General features: G+C 52.9%; 1 protein-coding gene across 1 annotated transcript; it reads right to left on the bottom strand.

Moving 5' to 3' along the window:
• Positions 1-1,570: 1,570 nt before the first annotated feature.
• Positions 1,571-20,238, bottom strand: LOC133362375 (prickle planar cell polarity protein 3-like). Its single transcript, XM_061581305.1, has 9 exons — positions 20,221-20,238; positions 15,170-15,217; positions 12,051-12,203; positions 11,675-11,788; positions 10,148-10,288; positions 9,048-9,254; positions 6,905-7,094; positions 4,780-5,535; positions 1,571-2,407 (listed from the first exon to the last, which is right to left on the bottom strand). Exons 1-9 carry the CDS (start codon positions 20,236-20,238, stop codon positions 1,572-1,574), a joined length of 2,463 nt encoding a protein of 820 aa, XP_061437289.1. The 3' UTR covers position 1,571.
• Between the last annotated feature and the right edge of the window lie 299 nt (positions 20,239-20,537).

Genomic DNA, 20,537 nt, shown 5'->3' with positions numbered 1-20,537 from the left:
GACATGCTTGGCTCATTGCAGTAGCAATAACAGATCGAGGTCTACAACCTGCGGCTCTTCATAAGGACTGCTGCTTTGCGACGCGTCATCTACTAAGCACCACCGTCTCCTGTTCACCACGCAGCGCATTGCGGCTCTTGAAAAATAGACTTTTTTTCCTGGACCGATTTTGTCTGTTATTGCTATACGGGTTACCCACCCCTGTTCTATACCTATCTTGCAGGATGGCATAGTGGTAGAGTGTGCTACTTGCATCAGAGGATGTCAATTCAAACTGAGGGTTGACTGAGCCCTCTGGTGTAGATAACGTGTGGACCACTTTCTGGGAAAGTGATTGCCCTCTGGAATTCCTTGCCCCCGCCATAGGAATGTAGAATTTCCTCCGCGTCCTCTGGGCTGTTAAACGGGAGATGAGCATCACTCGTTTATGAGCGAAGCCGCTTTCACTCTCGGCGTTTTCATGTTTTTTTTTCATTTGGTTCGCTGCCCGACCGGCTGTCCAAGTTCTCGCTGCCGTTCAAGGCACTTCATGATAATTATGAATTTGTACGTAACTTAGTAGTTGTGATAAAGAGTGAAGTTATTAAAAGTGGTGGTGTTGCTATGGTGACAGTAACACAGATGGGAGTGGTTAAGGGTTTGAGGTGGTGATATGGGGAGTGGTCGGGGTAGTGATAGTGGTAGTGATAGGGGTAGTGATAGGGGTAGTGATAGTGATAGGGGTAGTGATATGGGTAGTGGTAGGGGTAGTGATAGGGGTAGTGATAGTGGTAGTGATAATAAAAATGAAACACAATAAAATACAATTCTCACGACGTTTTGGCCACAACGCAAGCAGCCGTCCTCAGGTGAAGAACAGGGCTGTCGGGAAGACAGCGTCTGAATGAAACACCACCAGGCTTGGAGCGTCTATTACCGAAAGAACCAAGAAGATGAATCCCTGCAGTCACGAAAGCTTTAAATCGACAAACAAAAACAAGTTTTACATGTTGTAATACGCGAGTCGAGAAAGTCGAAGGAAGAAAATAAAATACACATATAGGTGCACTTCAAACATTCAAGCTGTTACATTTACCGTTCGTATTTTTCTACAATCAGCTTTAGCGTTACTGACATTTCGTTTTTTTACATTTGCCCTTGTTGTTTAGATGTAGAATGTGAAGCCGAGAGCCTTGTGCCCTTTCGTGTGCAAAGTCGGCCAAATCACAGGAGGATCAGTCTCAAAATGACGACGCGATGATAGATAAGATCAAACAAATCTACGCACGCTGACGATAGGTGCAACTTGAAAGGCGGCTCGGCGAAACGCCATCGTCACATCCGTTGCATGAACGTCACCATCAAAGCAGTCTCGTTCCCCCTTCCGCCCTTGAGATGCGCGAAGCTTCAAAGCTCGGAAACACGTCCTCTTAGCACAACGATATCTGAAAATGCGTGGACTTTACAAACGTAAACATTCGTTTACCGTTAAACTAATTGGCGATACTTCTCATTATTTCCAAACCTGCCCTCTCCGCATCTCTATCTTTCGCCGGACCCGGCGTTTCCGAAGGTGGTCACCGACCCGGCGGCTACGAGATGATGCAGTTCTTATTCCTGCGCCGGCTCTGCTGCTTCCTCGACATCGCTGGCATCGTGATGGAGTGTGGTGACCGCCCGCCGTACCCCACCGTCCCCGCCACCGTCCCCGCCGCCATCGCCGCGGCATCACCGCCGCCGCCCTCGCAGCACCGCAGCGACAGCACGAGCACGGTGCGCGGGATCGGCTGCCCCAGGAAGAACCCGTCGTCGTCCGAGTCCGACGAGGAAGACGAGGAGCAGGTGGAGCACCAGTCGTCCGAGCTGTCGTCCCGCCCGTCGTCCGGGTCGAGCGCCAAGTCGTCCGGCGCGTAGACGGAGCGCGGCGGCGCCTGCGGGTGGCCGCCCCGCGCCCCCACGTCCATCTCGGACTTGCGCCGCGTCAGCCGCTCGCAGTCCTCGTGCGCGCGCGCCCCCGGCTCGTCCTCGAAGCGGCGCCGGCTCCGTTCCACGGCCGCGGGCTCGTGCAGCGCGTTCTCCGAGCGCGAGCTCCGCGGCTCGCGTGAGCGGCGGTGACGCCGCCGCCGCCGGCTGCGGTGGCGGGGTCGCTCGCTCGGTTCCAACTGCGCGAGGAAGCGCGGCTGCGACTGGGAGCGGAGCGCACGGTCGCAGCCATGGAGGGGAGCCGGCTGGGAGGGGCGGCCCCGCTCGTGCTCGGAGGGGCGCCGGCTCCAGCGGAGGCCGGAGCGCGACTCGGCGCTGCGGCAGCGAGAGGCGGAGGCGAGGGGGCCCGCCGCGCTGAGATTCTCCGCCGAGCCGAGGCCGCACCCGCCGCCGACGGACTTGGACGGCTGGTCGGGCGATTTGCCGTCAGTGTCCACCGAGAGGCCTGGTGACGTTAGAAAAAATGTAAAGGGAAAGGGTTTAATTAAATAAAAAATGTACACGTGTTAATAAAAGGAGAGCTGCAAAACTGTCAGTATTCTTGCATCGGCTGCGTACACCGCTGTGATTTTTTTGGACGATATGAATTTGAAATCGTCAGCCCCTTCTCTTCAGACAGGGGCGCGTGTTTGAGCACACATCGCCGCAGCCTGTCAGTGCAGGTTGATGAAAGGGAGGCAAGAAGGTGATGTAAACAACACGTAAACACTAACGATGCCAGGCAGGAAAACTACACAAACCATAAACAGCACATACCTACAAGCATAAACAACAACGCAAGTTGGCCAGATTGGGCCACGTAGTGACACGCCACGTACGATGTTGCTATGCGCTTAAATCACCAAACACATCAGCTGTCCTGACAGAACGACTGGCTGTTGACCGAATGACTGACTGACTGAGTGACTTACCGACTGACTGACTGAGTGACTGACTGACTGAGTGACTGAGTGACTGACTGACTTACCGACTGACTGACTGACTGAGTGACTTACCGACTGACTGAGTGACTGAGTGATTGACTTACCGACTGACTGACTGAGTGACTGACTGACTGAGTGACTGACTTACCGACTGACTGAATTACCGACTGACTGAGTGACTGACTTACCGACTGAGTGACTGACTTACCAACTGAGTGACTGACTTACCGACTGACTGACCGAGTGACTGAGTGACTGACTTACCGACTGAGTGACTGACTTACTGACTGACTGACTGAGTGACTGAGTGACTGACTGAGTGACTGACTGAGTGACTGACTGACCGATTGACTGAGTGACTGACTGACTGAGTGACTGACTGAGTGACTGACTGACTTAGTGACTGAGTGACTGACTTATCGACTGACTGACTTACCGACTGACTGACTGAGTGAGTGACTGACTGAGTGACTGACTGAGTGACTGACTTACCGACTGAGTGACTGACTTATCGACTGACTGACTGACTTACCGACTGACTGACTGAGTGACTGACTGACTGAGTGACTGAGTGACTGACTGAGTGACTGACTGAGTGACTGACTGACTGACCGAGTGACTGAGTGACTGACTGACTGAGTGACTGACTGAGTGACTGACTGACTTATCGACTGACTGACTGACTGACTTACCGACTGACTGACTGACTGAGTGACTGACTGACTGAGTGATTGACTGACTGAGTGACTGACTTACCGACTGAGTGACTGACTTACCGACTGACTGACTGAGTGACTGACTGACTGAGTGACTGACTGAGTGACTGACTTACCAACTGACTTACCGACTGACTGACTGAGTGACTGACTGACCGACTGACTGACTTACCGACTGACTGACTGAGTGACTGACTGACTGAGTGACTGAGTGAATGAGACGAATCGGCACGGTACGACGCCTGATCCCGCTGACGTGACGCCTTGACGACAGCGGCGGCGGCGTCTCTTAAAGCGCCAGAAAAATCGGCGAGAGCCAAAAAAGACGACAGCGTTCTGCCGTGGTCAACAAGACTAGATCTGCTGCCGACAACCCATTTGGAATCGACCGATCAGCCGACCGATCAGAGATATGTCTGAATCGGTCCCAGGGAACCTCTCCCTACCTGCAACCAAGCTGCGCTGACCAACGCGGTGAAGTGTGACCGGCACGGCGTGGAGATCGGTATTGGATCGATTAGTGGATGTAAAATGCCAAGAGTTGTTAAGAGGCTAAATGTCTAGAGCCCTTTTGTAAATCCACTGCTGGATGAAGCCCCCCCCCCCCCCTCCCTGCCGTGCTGGTCATGGGGGCGACGTGAATCTGAATCGTGATGTAGAGTGTGACATGGATATTCATCGTTTCGCTGTCCCGAGCGTCTCTCGCGAAGCGTTCTTCTCCATCAAAACCACTCCCGTTCCTTGGCACGCGGCGGTGCGTCGCACAAACGCACGCCCACCGAGAATCGACCCGCCCACCCAGGCCCACCTTCCCGCGCACACCTCGCGACCGCGAGAGCGGCCGTCGCCAACTTAAAAAGGAAGCGAACGAACACACCCTAGATATTCCCTTTCGCCCCTAGCCCAACCGCGTCGGCGACGACTAAGGCGCACGTGCGTTGTCACGTGCGCGCTCGTCAAACGCGTGACGCGGTTTCTCTCGGGCGGCTCTGTTGACCGTCGCACACATTGCCCAGTGCTCATCTGACATCCGTGCCGACTTTGTACTTAGCCCATCTCTGCCCGAGCGTGACGATGCTCTCACGTGACGGCTGTTACTTACAGCCGACAGGAAGAGCTTGGCCAGTGGAGGAAGGGGAAAGAGAAAGAAAACAAAACCCCCAGTGAACATCGCTCACCGGTGCTGTCGGAGTCATGCGGTGACGCCCATCCCACGTCTATCAGCCCCCGCACGGCCGCACTGAGCCGCGAATGTTGCCGCGGCTCCCTGCCGCTGAAGGCCGCCGCCGCCGCAGCCCCCTCGCGACATCCCTCATGGACGCACGACCCCGGCGAAGGAGACGGCGGGAAACTCATCTCGTCCGCTGCCTCGTGGGCGGCCTGCCGGACGCCGCTGCCGCCGCCACCCCGGGGGCCATCTTGCGTCCGCTGCCGGCTCTTGGGAAGGCCGTACGGAGTGTGGTCGCAGTCGACCGGCGGGTTGCCGCCGGCGCCTCCCATCGCCGCCTCGGGGGAGCTCCTCCCGCAGCCAAACGTCACCGAGCGCCGCGTCGGGAAAGCCCGGGGCTTCTTCGGAGTCTGGTCCGGCTCGTACGCCGACATCATGGCAGCAGCCGCGCCGGCGGCGCCTCGCGATGACGACTCGGCATAGCCGCGGAATCCCGGCACGCTCCCCGGCTCGCCGAGGGGGCTCTGCGCCGACGCCGCCTCCGGGCTGTAGCCGGGCGACTTTGGCGCTTCAATGGCAAGCGGCTTTCGAGCGCCGGTGCCGGCTCCGGCGGGGGTCGTGCGGATGCCGCGGCGAGGGTCCCGCGAGCTCCGGAAGGCCGGGTCGGTCGCTTCGCCGCCGCCGTCTCCTCCCAGGCAGCGGTCGCTCCTCGTGTGCCAGACCCGGCCGGCGTGCGTCACGCGCCGCTCCTCCTCCTGCTGCAGGCCTGGCGAGAAAGAATGGCGGTCGAAAGGAGAGGAGAGGGGGAAGAAGTCGTTGCGTGCGCCGCGCATTCGGTTCACGCTCGGCGCGTTTGCCGTCGGCGCCGGCAGCCGCGCGAATTTGACGGCCGGGCTCGTGCCAGCGCGGTCCGTAGGCGGCGCGCGGAGAGAGCAGAAGGGGGGGAGGATGCGGGCGATGCAAATAGACACTAAAGTTTAAATCGTATCGCGTTGTCTTAGCAAGAGTTGTCGTGTTCGCCGCCACCTGCAACCCCCCCCCCCCCCCCCCCCCCCCCAGTTATAGACAGCCAGACAGTACAGAGCCAGTGCATTGACACTGCATTTACAACGTGAGATTCAACACGTCCGTAATGCACCCTCTACCAAAGCCCACCCCCCCGCCCCCCGCCCCCAGCAGACATTTGAAACTTCAAAAGCACTCGAGTAGTGAGTGGACAGGACAGTGGAACAACCTCTCCCGTGACTCCGAGTCACTGCAGTAGCTACAAATAGCTTTACATTAGACGGCGATTCTACATATTTAGTCAACCGATGTCCATGGCCACAATCGACGGTGGCCACGCAACACAAACTATGGAGCGCCCGTCCTTCATGACGGCTTATATATATGCTCCAAGCTCGTGTGCTGTTTCATTCAGACGCTGTCGCCTCGACAGACCTGGTTTCACCTGAGGACGGCAGCTTGCGTTGTGGCCGAAACGTCGTGAGAATTATTTTATTATGTTTTATTTTTATTATTTTATTACTTCCCTTCTACGTGACTTTACCGAAAGAACCAAGAAGATGAATCCCTGCAGTCACGAAAGCTTTAAATCGAAATTTAAACTACGGAACGTATGAGCAAGCCTCACTGTGGCTCTGCGGAAGGAGGAGGAGGAACGCCAACACGACGCAAACTCTCTCTCTGCTGAAGCCCTCTCCTCGTGACCAGCAGCACCATCAGGACCTCCTCGACATCGGACAGACTGCCACCATCAAGGGCAAGCACGGCACCGTCACAAAAACAACGAAGCGAGCGCCGCAGAGACAAGGGGGGGGGTGGGGGGGGGGCAAGCGGCACGGCTGGCGAGCCGAACGTGCCCACGGCGATGCCGCTTACCGACTGAGTGACTGACTGACTGAGTGACTGAGTGACTGACTGACTGACTTACCGACTGACTGACTGAGTGACTGACTGACTGACTGACTTAACGATTGACTGACTGAGTGACTGACTGACTGACTGAGTGACTTACCGACTGACTGAGTGACTGCCTGAGTGACTGACTGACTGACTGAGTGACCGAATTTCAAGCCGGAATGACCGTACACGCGGCAGCGCGGCTCCTCCGCCGGCATCTGCGGCCCCCTCACCGATGTGCCGGTGGCGGCTCCGGCACGCCGCCGCCGCGTGCCACGCCCGCAGGCACGGGCAGCAGAAGGGGCGCCCGTGCTCCATGACGTAGCTCCGTCCGCCCAGCGCCACGTGGCACTGGGCGCAGCTGAAGTGGCGCGTGTGCCAGTGGCGGCCCTCCGCCTCCGTGCACTCGTCCGCAAAGATGATCTGAAGTTCGGAGGGGTCGGGGTGGAGAGGGGGGCGGACGTGGGTGTTAACGCTCGAGACGCTGTCGGAGTAAGGCTGAGGCACCCCCCCGCCCCGCCCCGAAGGTCCGTACGGTTCATAATTTCTTGAGACGGAACATTCTGGCGAATTGCCCGATGATGCTGGAGGCAATTACCAGCGAAACGTCACAGTGCTGCTAATCCTGCATAATGCACGGGCATAAGTAGTACTAATCACATTCCTGCATTTTCCATATCCCCTCCCTTTGATGCTGCTAATCCTGCATAATGCACGGGCATGAGTAGTACTAATCACGTACCTGCATTTCCCATATCCCCTCCCTTTGATGCTGCTAATCCTGCATAATGCATGGGCATATGCAGTACTAATAACATTCCTGCATTTTCCATAAATATGCTAAATTCCTCTTGATATGCAAATTATTTTGTCGAAGCGCCCTTTCCCCCCCTCCGAACCCAGCTTATATATATGCTCCAAGCTCGTGTGCTGTTTCATTCAGACTCTGTCGCCTCGACGGACCTGGTTTTCACCTGAAGACGGCTGCTTGCGTTGTGGCCGAAACGTCGTGAGAATTATTTTATTATGTTTTATTTTTATTATTTTATTACTTCCCTTCTACGTGACTTTACTGAAAGAACCAAGAAGAAGAAGTGCTACTCAAAAATTGTAAATGTTGTGGTTTCACGCTTCAACACACCGGTGGGCTAAAGCAGTGAACTATTTTGTCTTTTGTCAACGTGACACTTTTTTACTGATTGGCCGTGTCGGGTGGTGGAGGGTTACGACACATTTATAAATAACGCGATCTAAACCCAACAATGTTGATTATGAATAATATTGGTCGCGAAAGCCTGCTACGTGTTAAAGGGTTCAGTGTTATTTGGTGTAAATCTAGACAGTAACTCAATCAGGTGAGGCAGCCCCCCTCACCGTTCGAATTATAGAATGCTACCGAAATGGACAGGAGGGATATAATAGACACAACGGCATGAAGATATTGTGAGAAAAGAAAGGAAATCAACGGAGACAAACTTTATGGGATTCAGTGGGGTGAGAGAAATGCTGATGGGGTAGACATCAGACAAGATGGCTTGGATTGTTGTATTCATCGTCTTGTGTTGCGGATATCAGGATTTGAACATGGAGCTGACAATGAAATATATATATATTTCATAATTTCTAGAGACGGAACATTTCGCATGCGAGGGTGTCCAAGCGAATTGTGCGCACGTTTGATGCCCTGAGCTTTATGCCCTGCGGCGACGCCACTGGGAGCGCAGATTACACGCTAGAGGCCGGGCTCGTGACGCCTGAAAGGGCTCGCTGGTCTACTCGGGGACCCAAGTGGTGCCGGCAGGTAGCGGTGGGGGCGGTGTGGGGGGTGGGGGGGGTGGGGGGTGGGGGTGGGGGGGGTGGGGGCGGTGGGGGGGTGGGGGGCGGTGTGGGGGCGGTGTGGGGGGTAGGGGGGGTGGGGGGTGAGGGGGCGGTGTGGGGGCGTGTGTGGGGGGCGGTGTGTGTGGGGGGCGGTGTGTGTGGGGGGGGTGTGTGGGGGGCGGTGTGTGTGGGGGGGTGTGTGGGGGCGGTGTGTGGGGGGCGGTGTGGGGGGGGCGGTGTGTGGGGGGCGGTGTGTGTGGGGGGTGTGTGGGGGCGGTGTGTGTGGGGGGTGTGTGGGGGCAGTGTGTGTGGGGGGTGGTGTGGGGGCGGTGTGTGTGGGGGGTGTGTGGGGGCGGTGTGTGTGGGGGCGGTGTGTGGGGCCGGTGTGTGGGGGGCGGTGTGGGGGGGGGCGGTGTGTGGGGGGCGGTGTGTGTGGGGGGTGTGTGGGGGCGGTGTGTGTGGGGGGGGCGGTGTGTGTGGTGTGTGTGGGGGGGGCGGTGTGTGGGGGGCGGTGGGGCCATCGTCACGACCGCAATCGCCACCGCTGCTCCGCCTCACCTCGTCACACGCGCCGCAGCGCGGCTTGAAGCGCTCGTCGTGGTGCCGCCCGCAGTAGAGCTTCCCGTCCGCCAAGAAGTAGATGAGGTCTACGAGGAGCTCCCGGCACGCGGCGCACACGAAGCAGGCGGGGTGGTGCCAGCACGGGGGGTGCCCCGCACGCGACGCGAACACCGCCACCTCGCCTCCGCCGATGCCGCCGCCGCACTGCGGAGAGAATGGGCGCGGGGAGCGGAGGAGGGGAACGCGGAGGATTTGCTCGTGAGTCTAGAGAAGCGCTCTCGCTTGCTCGCTCGCCCTCTCCTCCCCGCGACGACCGGTCGCTGCACGGGCGCCGTGAGCGTTGGCGCGGTTGCCCGCTGCGTTTTCCGGGTTGTGCCCGTGGGGGTGGGGGGTGGGGAGGAGGGGGGGACAGGCGGTCAGTCGTGGCGGGGATCGACAGAGGGCCTTGACTGGCGAAGCGGAGAGCGTGCGCGGAGGGGAGTAGCGCGGGCCGAGAGGGGGAGAGGTAAAGAGTGCAGGGGAGTAGCGTGAGAGGAGGGGCCGGGGGGCAAGTCCACCGAGGACGTAGATCTCTCTTCTCCGCCACCGCCGCTGCCGCCCACCCCCCCCCCCCCATCGCGGCGCAGCGGCGTAGAGCGTGGCAGCGCGTACGTTGCTGCCGAGTCGGGGGGGGGGGGGACCGGTGGTCAAAAGCACTCGTTGTCCTGGAGGACCCAGCAAAACAAGCCCAGTGCCAGCGAGCGAAGGAGTATCATCATCATCATCAACATGTTGGGAGTATAAGACACCCCAGAATGTAATACGTGCCCCCAAACTTGTGGGCCCGGCGTCAATAAAGTTATACAGATTAGGTCACACGCAGACACCTACCGGATTGAAAGATGCACCCCCAACTTTTGTACGACCCATCATATCTGGATTCCAATGGAATGGCGCCCGACTCGCAAAACGAACACCTCGGTCGAGACCCAAACATCACAACCTCCTGACGACTTTCATATTCCTCTTTCTCAACACACATTGATGTGCCCGTTAACCACGTCAGCACATCAGCAGGCCAATGCAGGCCCCAGCAGTGCGCGGCCTGGACACGTTACCTGCTCGCACGTCGCGCCCTCCAGGGTCGTGACGGGGAAGGTCTTGACGGCTCCCAGGCCGAGCGCCTCGCGCCTGCGCCGAGCGCTGAACTGCTTCAGCTCCTGCTTCTCCTCCTCGCCCAGAGAGCTGCAGTACCCCACCTGCGCCGACATCGCCACCGCCGTTTAACGTCAACGACACCGAAAAGGAATGCTCCGCTACGATCGTCAGCACCGCCGTCGCCGACGGATGTCGCCCATCGACAACAAGGCCATCAATGGGCACCATCGACGCCACCAGCATCACGTCCATCAGTGACACCGTCAAAAACACCAAAGGCATGAACGCCACCGATAACTACGACACCGCCACCACCGACAACGAACTACCAATGACAACCTCACGACAACTAGCTGTGTACGATGCGACAGAAGTTGAACACCATTCCAAGCGCGGCCATCAAAATTCACGCAAAGATGGATTCGAGGATCCACCTATGAACCGCCATTTTCTGTCACTCTACAACCCTGACTGACGTTGATGCCACTTAAATACACGCCTGCCCTAACATCTCCGCATGACAAACCAATAAAATAACGCACGTCCCCCGTTATGGGGGGGAAATCCTCAGGTGGCACTTAGAAAACTCAATTACACTTGCAGGCGATATGAGCAAGAGGCATCCACCACAAGCATCCCTGTGAGGCCTACACAGGATGCTGGGGCAAAGTGGCGTTCGCCTGCACCTATTACGGGGAGGCGGTGTGGCCAAGCATCAAGCCCGGGTCACCTTTGTCTCCTCAGTGGCGATGTTTACACACCGCACCAGGTACTCATTTGAGGCCGAGTCGACCTAGGAGAGGCCCACGACGGGTTCAGATAAATGTCACTGGTGTTGGCGGAATCGAACCCGGGTCGCCAGGTTCATCGCGCAGCGTGCTAACCGATACACGACCGCTCATCATATACACACCACCTACACCCACACGCACGCAAACATACGCACGCACACATACCACCCACGCCCACACACCATACACGTACGCACGCACACACACCACCCACACACACCATACACGTACGCACGCACACACACCACCCACGCACACACACCATACATGTACGCACGCACACACACCACCCACGCACACACACCATACACGTACGCACGCACACACACCACCCACGCACACACACCACCCACGCACACACACCATACACGTACGCACGCACACACACCACCCACGCACACACACCACCCACGTACGCACGCACACACACCACCCACGCACACACACCACCAACGCAGGCACGTGGCATCATGCAGCCTGGCAATCGGCCGGATTGCAGATCTCCCACCCGCATGAAGCGACACGCCCTTCGTGCGAGGCATCTGGCTTCATCGTCATCATCAGCAGCAGCTCAGAAATGTACTTTCGCTGAAGAAAAATGATTTGGCTAAGACTGCAGGATTGTCATTCCACGCGAGCGTGGGAGGGAACGCCGTGCGTGTCGTGCCCCCCCCCCGACTCCCGGGGGACCGTTACCTGGTCGTCGGGCGGCGGCAGCTGGCGCAGCAGCTGCTCGAAGCGGTACTTCTCTCCGGGGCTGTTGACGTACGGCACGCGGTCCTCGGGCAGGCAGCGGAAATAGCGGTGGACCTGCGACGGTCATCGTCGGAAACGGGGAAGGGTTGTTTAGTTTACATCTATTTTGTTGTTAAATGCAGGCAAACGAACAAGATGGCGTGGGAGCAGATTCCAGGTGGTGGATTCTGGTGCCCGTGTATATCCGCACAAGTCAGTCCGCTCAAGGGTTTGCGCTCAAGCACAGCGTTATTTCTATGCATGTATATACATACAAAGGGCTGGGCAGTAGCGAGAACGCGACGATGAAGGGCGGCCGCGGAAGGCAGGACGCTACCTGCTCGGGCTCGAGTCCTGGTGGGACCCACGTGTACTCCTCAAGGGCGCGGCATGGGACGTCGTCGTCGGAGACGGAGTTGCGCTGCATCTCGTGCGCCACCTTGCCCACCGCCTTCTCCATCGTCGCGCCGCCCGCAGCGTCGCCGCCCTCCTCCCTAAGCGGGCGACAGCGGACGCACGCGGGGGGGGTTCAGCTTCGACGTTGGCACGCGGCTCGGCATGCCGGCCGCACGCGAGCTTGTGCAAGGGAGCCGCGGTGAACCCGCGAGGGGCCCCCAGGCCCGAGCAGGCGAGGGGCTCCCGCAGCTTCATCCCGCACGGACGGCCCTGTGGACATGTGTGGCCTGCCACTCTTGGGACGGCCCGCAAAACGATACTTATCCATCAGCGGCTGCTGCAGGGGAAGGTTTCCACTGCAAAGGGCACATTTTGGTTGCATAGACGATCGGGGTGCCGTGCGTTGGTCTGCCATGCCAGTCGAGTCGTCCTTGGAGGAGAGTTTCTTCGCTAAACGGGCTTGATTCGATTTCGATTTAAAGCTTTCGTGACTGCAGGGATTCATCTTCTTGGTTCTTTCGGTAAAGTCACGTAGAATGGAAATAATAAAATAATAAACGTAATTCTGTTTCGACAGACCTGTTCTTCACGTGAGGACGGCTGCTTGCGTTGTGGCCGAAACGTCGTGAGAATTATTTTATTATATTTTATTATTTTATTACTTCCATTCTACGTGACTTTACCGAAAGAATTAAGAAGATGGGCTTGATTCGGTTAATGTGTGGCCCTCCAAAGGTATATGTAGTACTAGCTTTACTACCCGGCTTCGCCCGAGACTTGGATTCTTGTCTTGGATTAATACACGGCCTAAGCGGAGAGTTGGGGGGGGGGGATGCGTGACGTCGGAAGGCACACTGCATGACGCTGCCACATGCGGGTGACATGACAGATGTGACGTCACCGCTCACTTGCCGTGCAAAATATATCCATTATTGCGCCCCCCAAAATACAAAAGTCTATTTTTAAATCCTTTATATTAAGTTCGCTTGCTTGCGTGCTTGCTTGCTTGCTTAGGACCGTGCTAAATTTTCGGTCGTTTTTTAACCCACTTCCCGTGATCCAATCGAGCTGACATTTTCCACACAGACTCGTTGTGTCAGACAATTATTGTTCGTGAAAAAAAATTCGCCAAAAATTTTTTACACTTTTTAGGCAAAAAAAATATTTTACATATATTCAAATAGAACGCATTCGTGGCTTTGGCTGAACGTCAGAGTGTAAGAGCCCAGAGCGTAACCCCTCCACAGGCCGTGGCGGAGTAGCGCAGTTGGTAGCGCCCTCGCTTCCCATGCCAAAGGTCGCGGGATCGATCCCCGCGTCCTCCACAGGCGAATATATTTTTAAATCCTTTATATTAAGTTCGCTTGCTTGCTTAGGACCGTGCAAATCTTTCGCTCGTGTTTTAACCCACTTCCCGTGATCCAATCGAGCTGACATTTTCCACACAGACTCGTTGTGTGTGACAATTAATTTTCGTGAAATTTTTTTTCCAAAATTTTACACTGTTTAGGGAAAACAAATTAAATATGTAATTACCAATTGCTTAATACTGGCAGACAATCATCTGACCCATAGATTGCAGCCATCTCAAGCCAGAGGACGAGAGAACTCTAGCCGCCACGCATATAAAGGATTTAGAGTGAAAAACTTTGTTTTTACGGGTTTACTTGTTATACTTTTTGTATTGTGTACAGTCTGGAAGCTACCCACGTGCCAAATGTCAAGTTTGTTGCATGTTGGGAAGTATGCTAAACATTTTGAACAGACACACATTCACAAATTCCCTTTTATATATGTAGAAAGCCAGTGTCGGGTCCTTAGTAATGAAAAGGGTTCCTCACCCCTGGTTCGTTGTACTTCCCCCGCACCTCCGATTAGCACGGTTGACGACGTAGGGTGCGAAAGAAGTTCAACATACATACAGCACGTACAAGACCACCGCACATATGGGTTTAGTATGCTGATCAGGTGGGTTTAACAAGTAGATCGCATCGGTGTCGCACACACCAATCGAATGGGGTTTAGACCACCGGTTGTTTAACACAAAGATTCCAAAGGATTTAATAATCAATGACATGGGTTCAACAAATCCTTTGCTTGGGTTTAGTATCACGATCAGGTGGACTTAAACCAACAGTCGCTTGTGTTTTACCCAACCGGCAACGTCATTTTAAAACAATTTACAATTTGGGTGTGAGCGTGTCATGGTTCCTTCTGTTATACATTCCAATCATGTGCAATGAATCCACTAATTCCATTTTTATCTCTGTAATTACAATGTTGTATTCTTGCATAATGTCACGTGAACACATTTGGGCCGTGAGGATTTGCAGGGGTTGGTGTTAGACCCCAGATTATGAACCAAAAACTATTTTTAAATCCTTTATATTAAGTTCGCGTGCTTGCTTGCTTGCTTAGGACCGTGCAAATTTTGCGGTCGTTTTTTAACCCACTTCCCGTGATCCAATCGAGCTGACATTTTCCACACAGACTCGTTGTGCCAGACAATTATTGTTCGTGAAAAAAAATTCCCAAAATTTACACTTTTTAGGCAAAAAAAAAAATATTTTACATATATTCAAATAGAACTCATTCATGGCTTTGGCTGAACGTCACAGTATAAGAGCCCAGAGCGTAACCCCTCCACAGGCCGTGGTGGAGTAGCGCAGTTGGTAGCGCCCTCGCTTCCCATGCCAAAGGTCGCGGGATCGATCCCCGCGTCCTCCACAGGCGAATATATTTTTAAATCATTTATATTAAGTTCGCTGCCACGCATATAAAGTATTTATAGTGAAAAACTTTGTTTTTACGGGTTATACTTATTTGGTTTTACCAGGTAAGGCCCACATAGCTATATAGCTCTTTTTCAGAAGCGACTTGGCCACAAATGAAAGCTCAACAAAGTGGCTTATTGCGTGGAAATGCACAGCAGCCAAATACTTCTAAATGTGGAGGAGAAAAACCGGAGGACCCGGAGAAAAATGCACGTGACCACGGGGCGAGATGGAGAGACACGCAAACTCCAAATATACAGCAGGTGTCAGGGTCGGGATCGAATACAGGACATCCTGCGTACCAGGCGATGGAGTTAACATTTCTCGACACAGCCTCCAAATGAACCCCGCGTCAGGTGGAGCGAGCTGTGGGCAGTGTTCAGCAGACAAGAGGCGAGCCGGCATCATGGATTATCCATGAATCCCTGGCACAGCTCCCAGCCACACGGGGAGGCTTCAGAGTTAGCTCTGCACTACAGCTGGCCTTGATGAGCCAGAGGTTGAACAAAGGTGGCAGGGACCGGGGGGATGTGCGGTGTTTCGCTGGTGATACGATAGCTGCTGGGAGGCGGGGGGGTCAGAGGCTGGGGATATAACACACACACACACTGATATACAGTATAACACACACACACTAATATACAGTGTAACACACACACACACTAATATACAGTGTAACACACTAATATACAGTATTACTCTTTGGTTCTTTCGGTAAAGTCACGTATAAAGATAAATAATAAATTTAATACTAGCATACGACGTTTCGATTACAACACAAGAAATCGTCATCAGGTATAAATGGAATAGAAACACAAATCTATTATACTTAGAAATGTAATGTAATACAACAGAGAGTCGGATAACATAACAGTCAACACCCTACCTGGTTGATTACGTTCTTCCTGAGAATGCTACATTTGAGAGAGAGATGAAAATACAGAACCAGAGACATATAGACAGACATATAAGCAGAGACAGATATCACAGAGATACATAGAGAGAGACAACACAGAGACACACAGAGACACACAGTGAGAGACGCACAACATAGACACACAGACAGACACATAAGTAGAGACAGACATCACAGAGATACGTAGAGAGAGACACACAGAGACACACACAGAGAGAGACACAACATAGACACACAGACAGACATGTAAGCAGAGACAGATATCACAGAGATACAAAGAGAGACAGAGAGACGTACATAGGCACACATGCCAATGTGAGCCGCCAAAGTCATTCTCCTCACCCGAGAGCGCCGTCGAAGGAGAAGAATCGTGAAGCTCTCTCCTCCTCCTTTTCCTCCACCTCTTCCTCCTCCTCTTCCTCCACCTCCTCCTCCACCTCCTCCACCTCCTCCTCGTCGTTTTCGTCGGTGCTCAGCTGTTGATGATGCTGCTGCTGTTGCTGATGATGATGATGCTGCTGATGATGCTGCTGATGATGATGCTGCTGATGCTGCTGACGATGCTGCTGATGCTCTTGATGATGCTGCTGATGCTGCTGCTGATGATGATGCTCTTGATGATGCTGCTGATGATGCTGCTGATGATGCTGCTGCTGATGATGCTGCTGATGCTGATGATGCTGCTGCTGATGATGATGCTGCTGCTTGGCGGACTTCTCTCTCGTTTAAAGCGATCGCGACATTCCACAGGGTGAGGAGGGGGAGGAGGGAGGGGCGCCCTCGCTCCGTGATCCAGAGGAGACACTTCCACGACTCACGAGATGATTAACGAAACGCCTCGCGAGCAATGGGCGTGAGTCAGTGCGTGCTGCTCGTCTAACAAATGTCTATCAAGTGTTGACTTTACCGAAAGAGCCAAAGAGTAAATGTTTACCAATCGGCGAAGGCTCCAATAAATTCGTGGGCAAAATTCTGTGGTCAAAAGAAAGATTTTAATACAGTAGTATACCTGTGAGTGTGTAGATTCGTAACATTATAGACCCGGCGACCCGAGTTCGATTTCCACGAGAATCGCTACGGCAGTCGCTGCCCCCCCCCCCCCACACACACACAGGATACAGACAAAGATCCCCCGTGTAGCCTGTGAGACTGTAGGGGGCAAGTGCTGTTAGCGAACACCTGTGAAGGCCGGCACAGCACAGGAGGGGGTGGGTGGCCAGCACCACGCCCGGCCGCCTTTGTCTCCCCAGTGGCGATGTTCGCACAGCACAACAGTTACTCGTTTGAGGCTGAGTCGACCTAGGGGAGGCCCAGGACCGGTTCAATATAATCGTCACTGGTGGTGGCCGTGAGTGGGAATCGAACTCGGGACGCCGGGTCCGTAGCGCAGCGTAGCGCTACCCGCTACACCACCGCTCCAAAGATCCCCCATAGAGCTTTAACCCGGCGACCCGAGTTAGATTCCCGCTCACGGCCACCACCAGTGACGGCAATATTGAACCAGTCCTGGGCCTCCCCTAGGTCGACTCAGCCTCAAACGAGTAACTGGTGTGCTGTGTGAACATCGCCACTGGGGAGACCAAGGCTGCCGGGTAGTAGAGCTAGTACATATATATAACATTGTTCATTTGTGTGTGATGGAACACATGGGGTCATGGTTGGAAGAAAAAATGGTTATCATTTAGATCAAGAATGCTGCACTCAATAAGACGAGGGCTTCTCTACAGCTCGCACGTGTGCAGGGTGTAGAGAGACACTGCACTCGTTAGAAGTCCAGTGAGATGAAATGGCAAGAAATTGCTCACCTTTGCATGCCCTTACGTCCCGATTCAAGAGCCGAATGGCTCGGGACTAATACCAAATAAATGAAACTGCACTGCCCCCTGCTGTCCACTAGAAGCATGTACACATTAACATATATACACGGTATTGGTCCAGAAGACTTTGTTTGTGTAGTGATGTATACAGTATTTACTTTATCTAACCTATACATCAACACATAAAGGCTAATATAGTGCGGTACTGAACGGTTTCCACGATGTTCATTGAGAGCTCATGCCAATTACATTTGTAAATCCCAGGAGCTTAATGGGCCACAGTCTGCTGTGCTGATGAGACTCAAAGTGGAATCCATTTCATGTTTTGCTGTTGAAACACAAGACATGTGAACGTAAGATCAATGCACATGGTGATGTACGAATGGCTTCATATTTTATTTAAAATGTCAATGTATATGCTACTGAATGTTTGTGTCCCCTATAAGTTGTCACCTGCAGAACAAATCCTTTTAATTTCTGCTGGGATCGTGACCGTTCGTTGTTCTGATGGTGGTAGGCATAATGATTTATCGGAAGAAGACACCTCCTACCAAATCTTGATTTGAAGCTTTCGTGACTGCAGGAATCCATACTCTTTGGTTCTTTCGGTAAAGTCACATATTTAGAAATAAATTAAAATAAAATAAATCACGACGTTCGATTGCAACACAGTCAATCATCATCATCAGGTGGGAAACCCACAGCGAGAATTGTTTTCCTCCCACCGGCTGATGATGATTGATTGTGTTGCAATCAAAACGTCGTGATTTGTATTATTTAAATTTTTTTCTAACTACGTGACTTTACACCTATACCCCTTTTGTAGGTAACATAGTTTTATAAACTGTAATTTGTGTAATTGTTTAGTAATGGGACAATGCTTCCAACTAATCCATGAGTGGCCCAATCGTAACTCATTTGATGACAGATCAGGGCTGTAGATTCATTAGAATACCTCCAAGTGCACGTCATGAAAACCTGAAATAATGTGTGCAGTGTGTCTAAGATCAAACTATGCATAAATGTAGTGAGAACTCGTTATTGGAGACAATTTCGCTCGTGCAAGTTCAAAATATGAAAAGACATTATACACATTCTGACCAACCCAAACCAACCAAATCACAATTTGCCCATCAAGAGATGGCCTCTTGATCTGCATCGGGACATCAAACGGCCGATGTGGCCATCTCTTAAGGGCCGTCCATAAATGACGTCACACGATTTTGGCCGATTTTTGACCCCCCTCGTCACACGGCGTCTTCAAAAGTCAGACCCCCCCCCCTCAAATATGTAGTAGAACGAAGCAAAATGGAAAGTACAATTATAACAATCACATCCATTCCACATGTGGCACATCAGGAATGGATCACTCTTTTAAGTGTGTCCTTGTACAGCAAGGGAGTAAAGTGTGGTTCTGTGAAAGTCCTGATGTGCTGTGCAATGCATCAATGCATGTGTGTACAGCAGCATATAATGTCTGAGTCGGGCCTGTAGATGGCTGGCAGAGTTAATGAATAACCGCACGTGTAGACCAGCCACGTGGTTAATGGCGTCTCGGAAGGATTGCTGCGTGTAACACGCGCTGTTGCATTTTACAGGTCAAGGACCCAAAGGTTGTTTTTGATCGTTATATAAATGTTCTAGATTTGTTCTAGACTTGTTTTAGACTTTAAGCTTGGCTTTGAATTGTTCGTTTGTGATATATGCAATTAGAGGCGTTTTAGCACTGTGCATTGTAAAGGGATGACGCACTGTAATTAGTTACTGTCATTGTAATTCTCTAACTGTAATACTGCTTAGTCTATAACCATGCCCATGCACCCAAAGTATGACTACTAGTCTATAACCATGCCCATGTCCCCAGAGTATGACTACTACTCTATAACCATGCCCATGTCCCCAGAGTATAACTACTAGTCTATAACCATGCCCATGTACCCAGAGTATGACTACTAGTCTATAACCATGCCCATGTACCCAGAGTATGACTACTAGTCTATAACCATGCCCATGTACCCAGAGTATGACTACTAGTCTATAACCATGCCCATGTACCCAGAGTATGACTACTAGTCTATAACCATGCCCATGTACCCAGAGTATGACTACTAGTCTATAACCATGCCCATGTACCCAGAGTATGACTACTAGTCTATAACCATGCCCATGTACCCAGAGTATGACTACTTGCAATGCTATTGAGCATCGAACACATGTAAAGTAGTAAGCTGTACAATGGTGATATACAGTACGTATACTGTACGCATACAGTACATATAATGGGTGTAAGATACCGATAGAAGTGGATGGTATAGATTGACTTACAGCTTAGGATTAAAGTAATATTCGAATAGTGATGTGCAAATGTGATTGTCAAAGATAAGGATGATTTATCAGTAATAGAATTAGGTTTAAGAGAAAGGGTTAATGAATAACCGGACGTGTAGACCAGCCACATGGTTAATGGCGTTTCGGAAGGATTGCTGCGTGTAACACGCGCTGTTGCATTTTACAGGTCAAGGACCCAAAGAGTGACGCTGCTGTTCTTCCCAAGATTCATATGAACCACAATAAATAAATGTGCTTGCCCTCGATTTGGAGCACCTGCCCACGTTCCTTCATCTCGAGTGTGCAACACGTGTGCTCCCAGCAGCGGCTGTGTGAGCCGATGGAGCCGGGGGGGAGGGCCCGACGGAGCCGGGGGGGGGGGGTGTCGTGCCACGTGGTGATGAGTTGTCGAGGTGTTTCTGTGCGAATAAAAGTCCGATTTGATCGCACGATGAGAACAGGTTTCCTCTTTTTTTTCTGGCAACAAAACAGCCGCGTTAAGATGCCAGGACGCCGAACTGAAACCTTTTCACGCGAGGAATCTTCTCTGCGCTAAGCGCACAATGCCCGTGGTCAGCATGCGAACAAGAAGC

Source organism: Lethenteron reissneri, unplaced genomic scaffold, assembly GCF_015708825.2.
Source record: "Lethenteron reissneri isolate LAM-NWPU_2019-01 unplaced genomic scaffold, ASM1570882v1 scaffold_1459, whole genome shotgun sequence".
In the NCBI taxonomy this organism is placed as follows: domain Eukaryota; kingdom Metazoa; phylum Chordata; class Hyperoartia; order Petromyzontiformes; family Petromyzontidae; genus Lethenteron; species Lethenteron reissneri.
The sequence above is the reverse complement of the archived record's forward strand: the minus strand, read 5'-3'. Positions and strand labels throughout refer to the sequence as shown.

What these genes read in the sequence shown, in the direction of transcription:
- LOC133362375 (XM_061581305.1), bottom strand. An exon ending in AGGGCGCGACGTGCGAGCAG is followed by an intron (nt 9,255 to 10,147) that starts GTAACGTGTCCA and finishes TTCTCTCCGCAG; the next exon opens with TGCGGCGGCGGCATCGGCGG. An exon ending in GCATGACTCCGACAGCACCG is followed by an intron (nt 2,408 to 4,779) that starts GTGAGCGATGTT and finishes TAACGTCACCAG; the next exon opens with GCCTCTCGGTGGACACTGAC.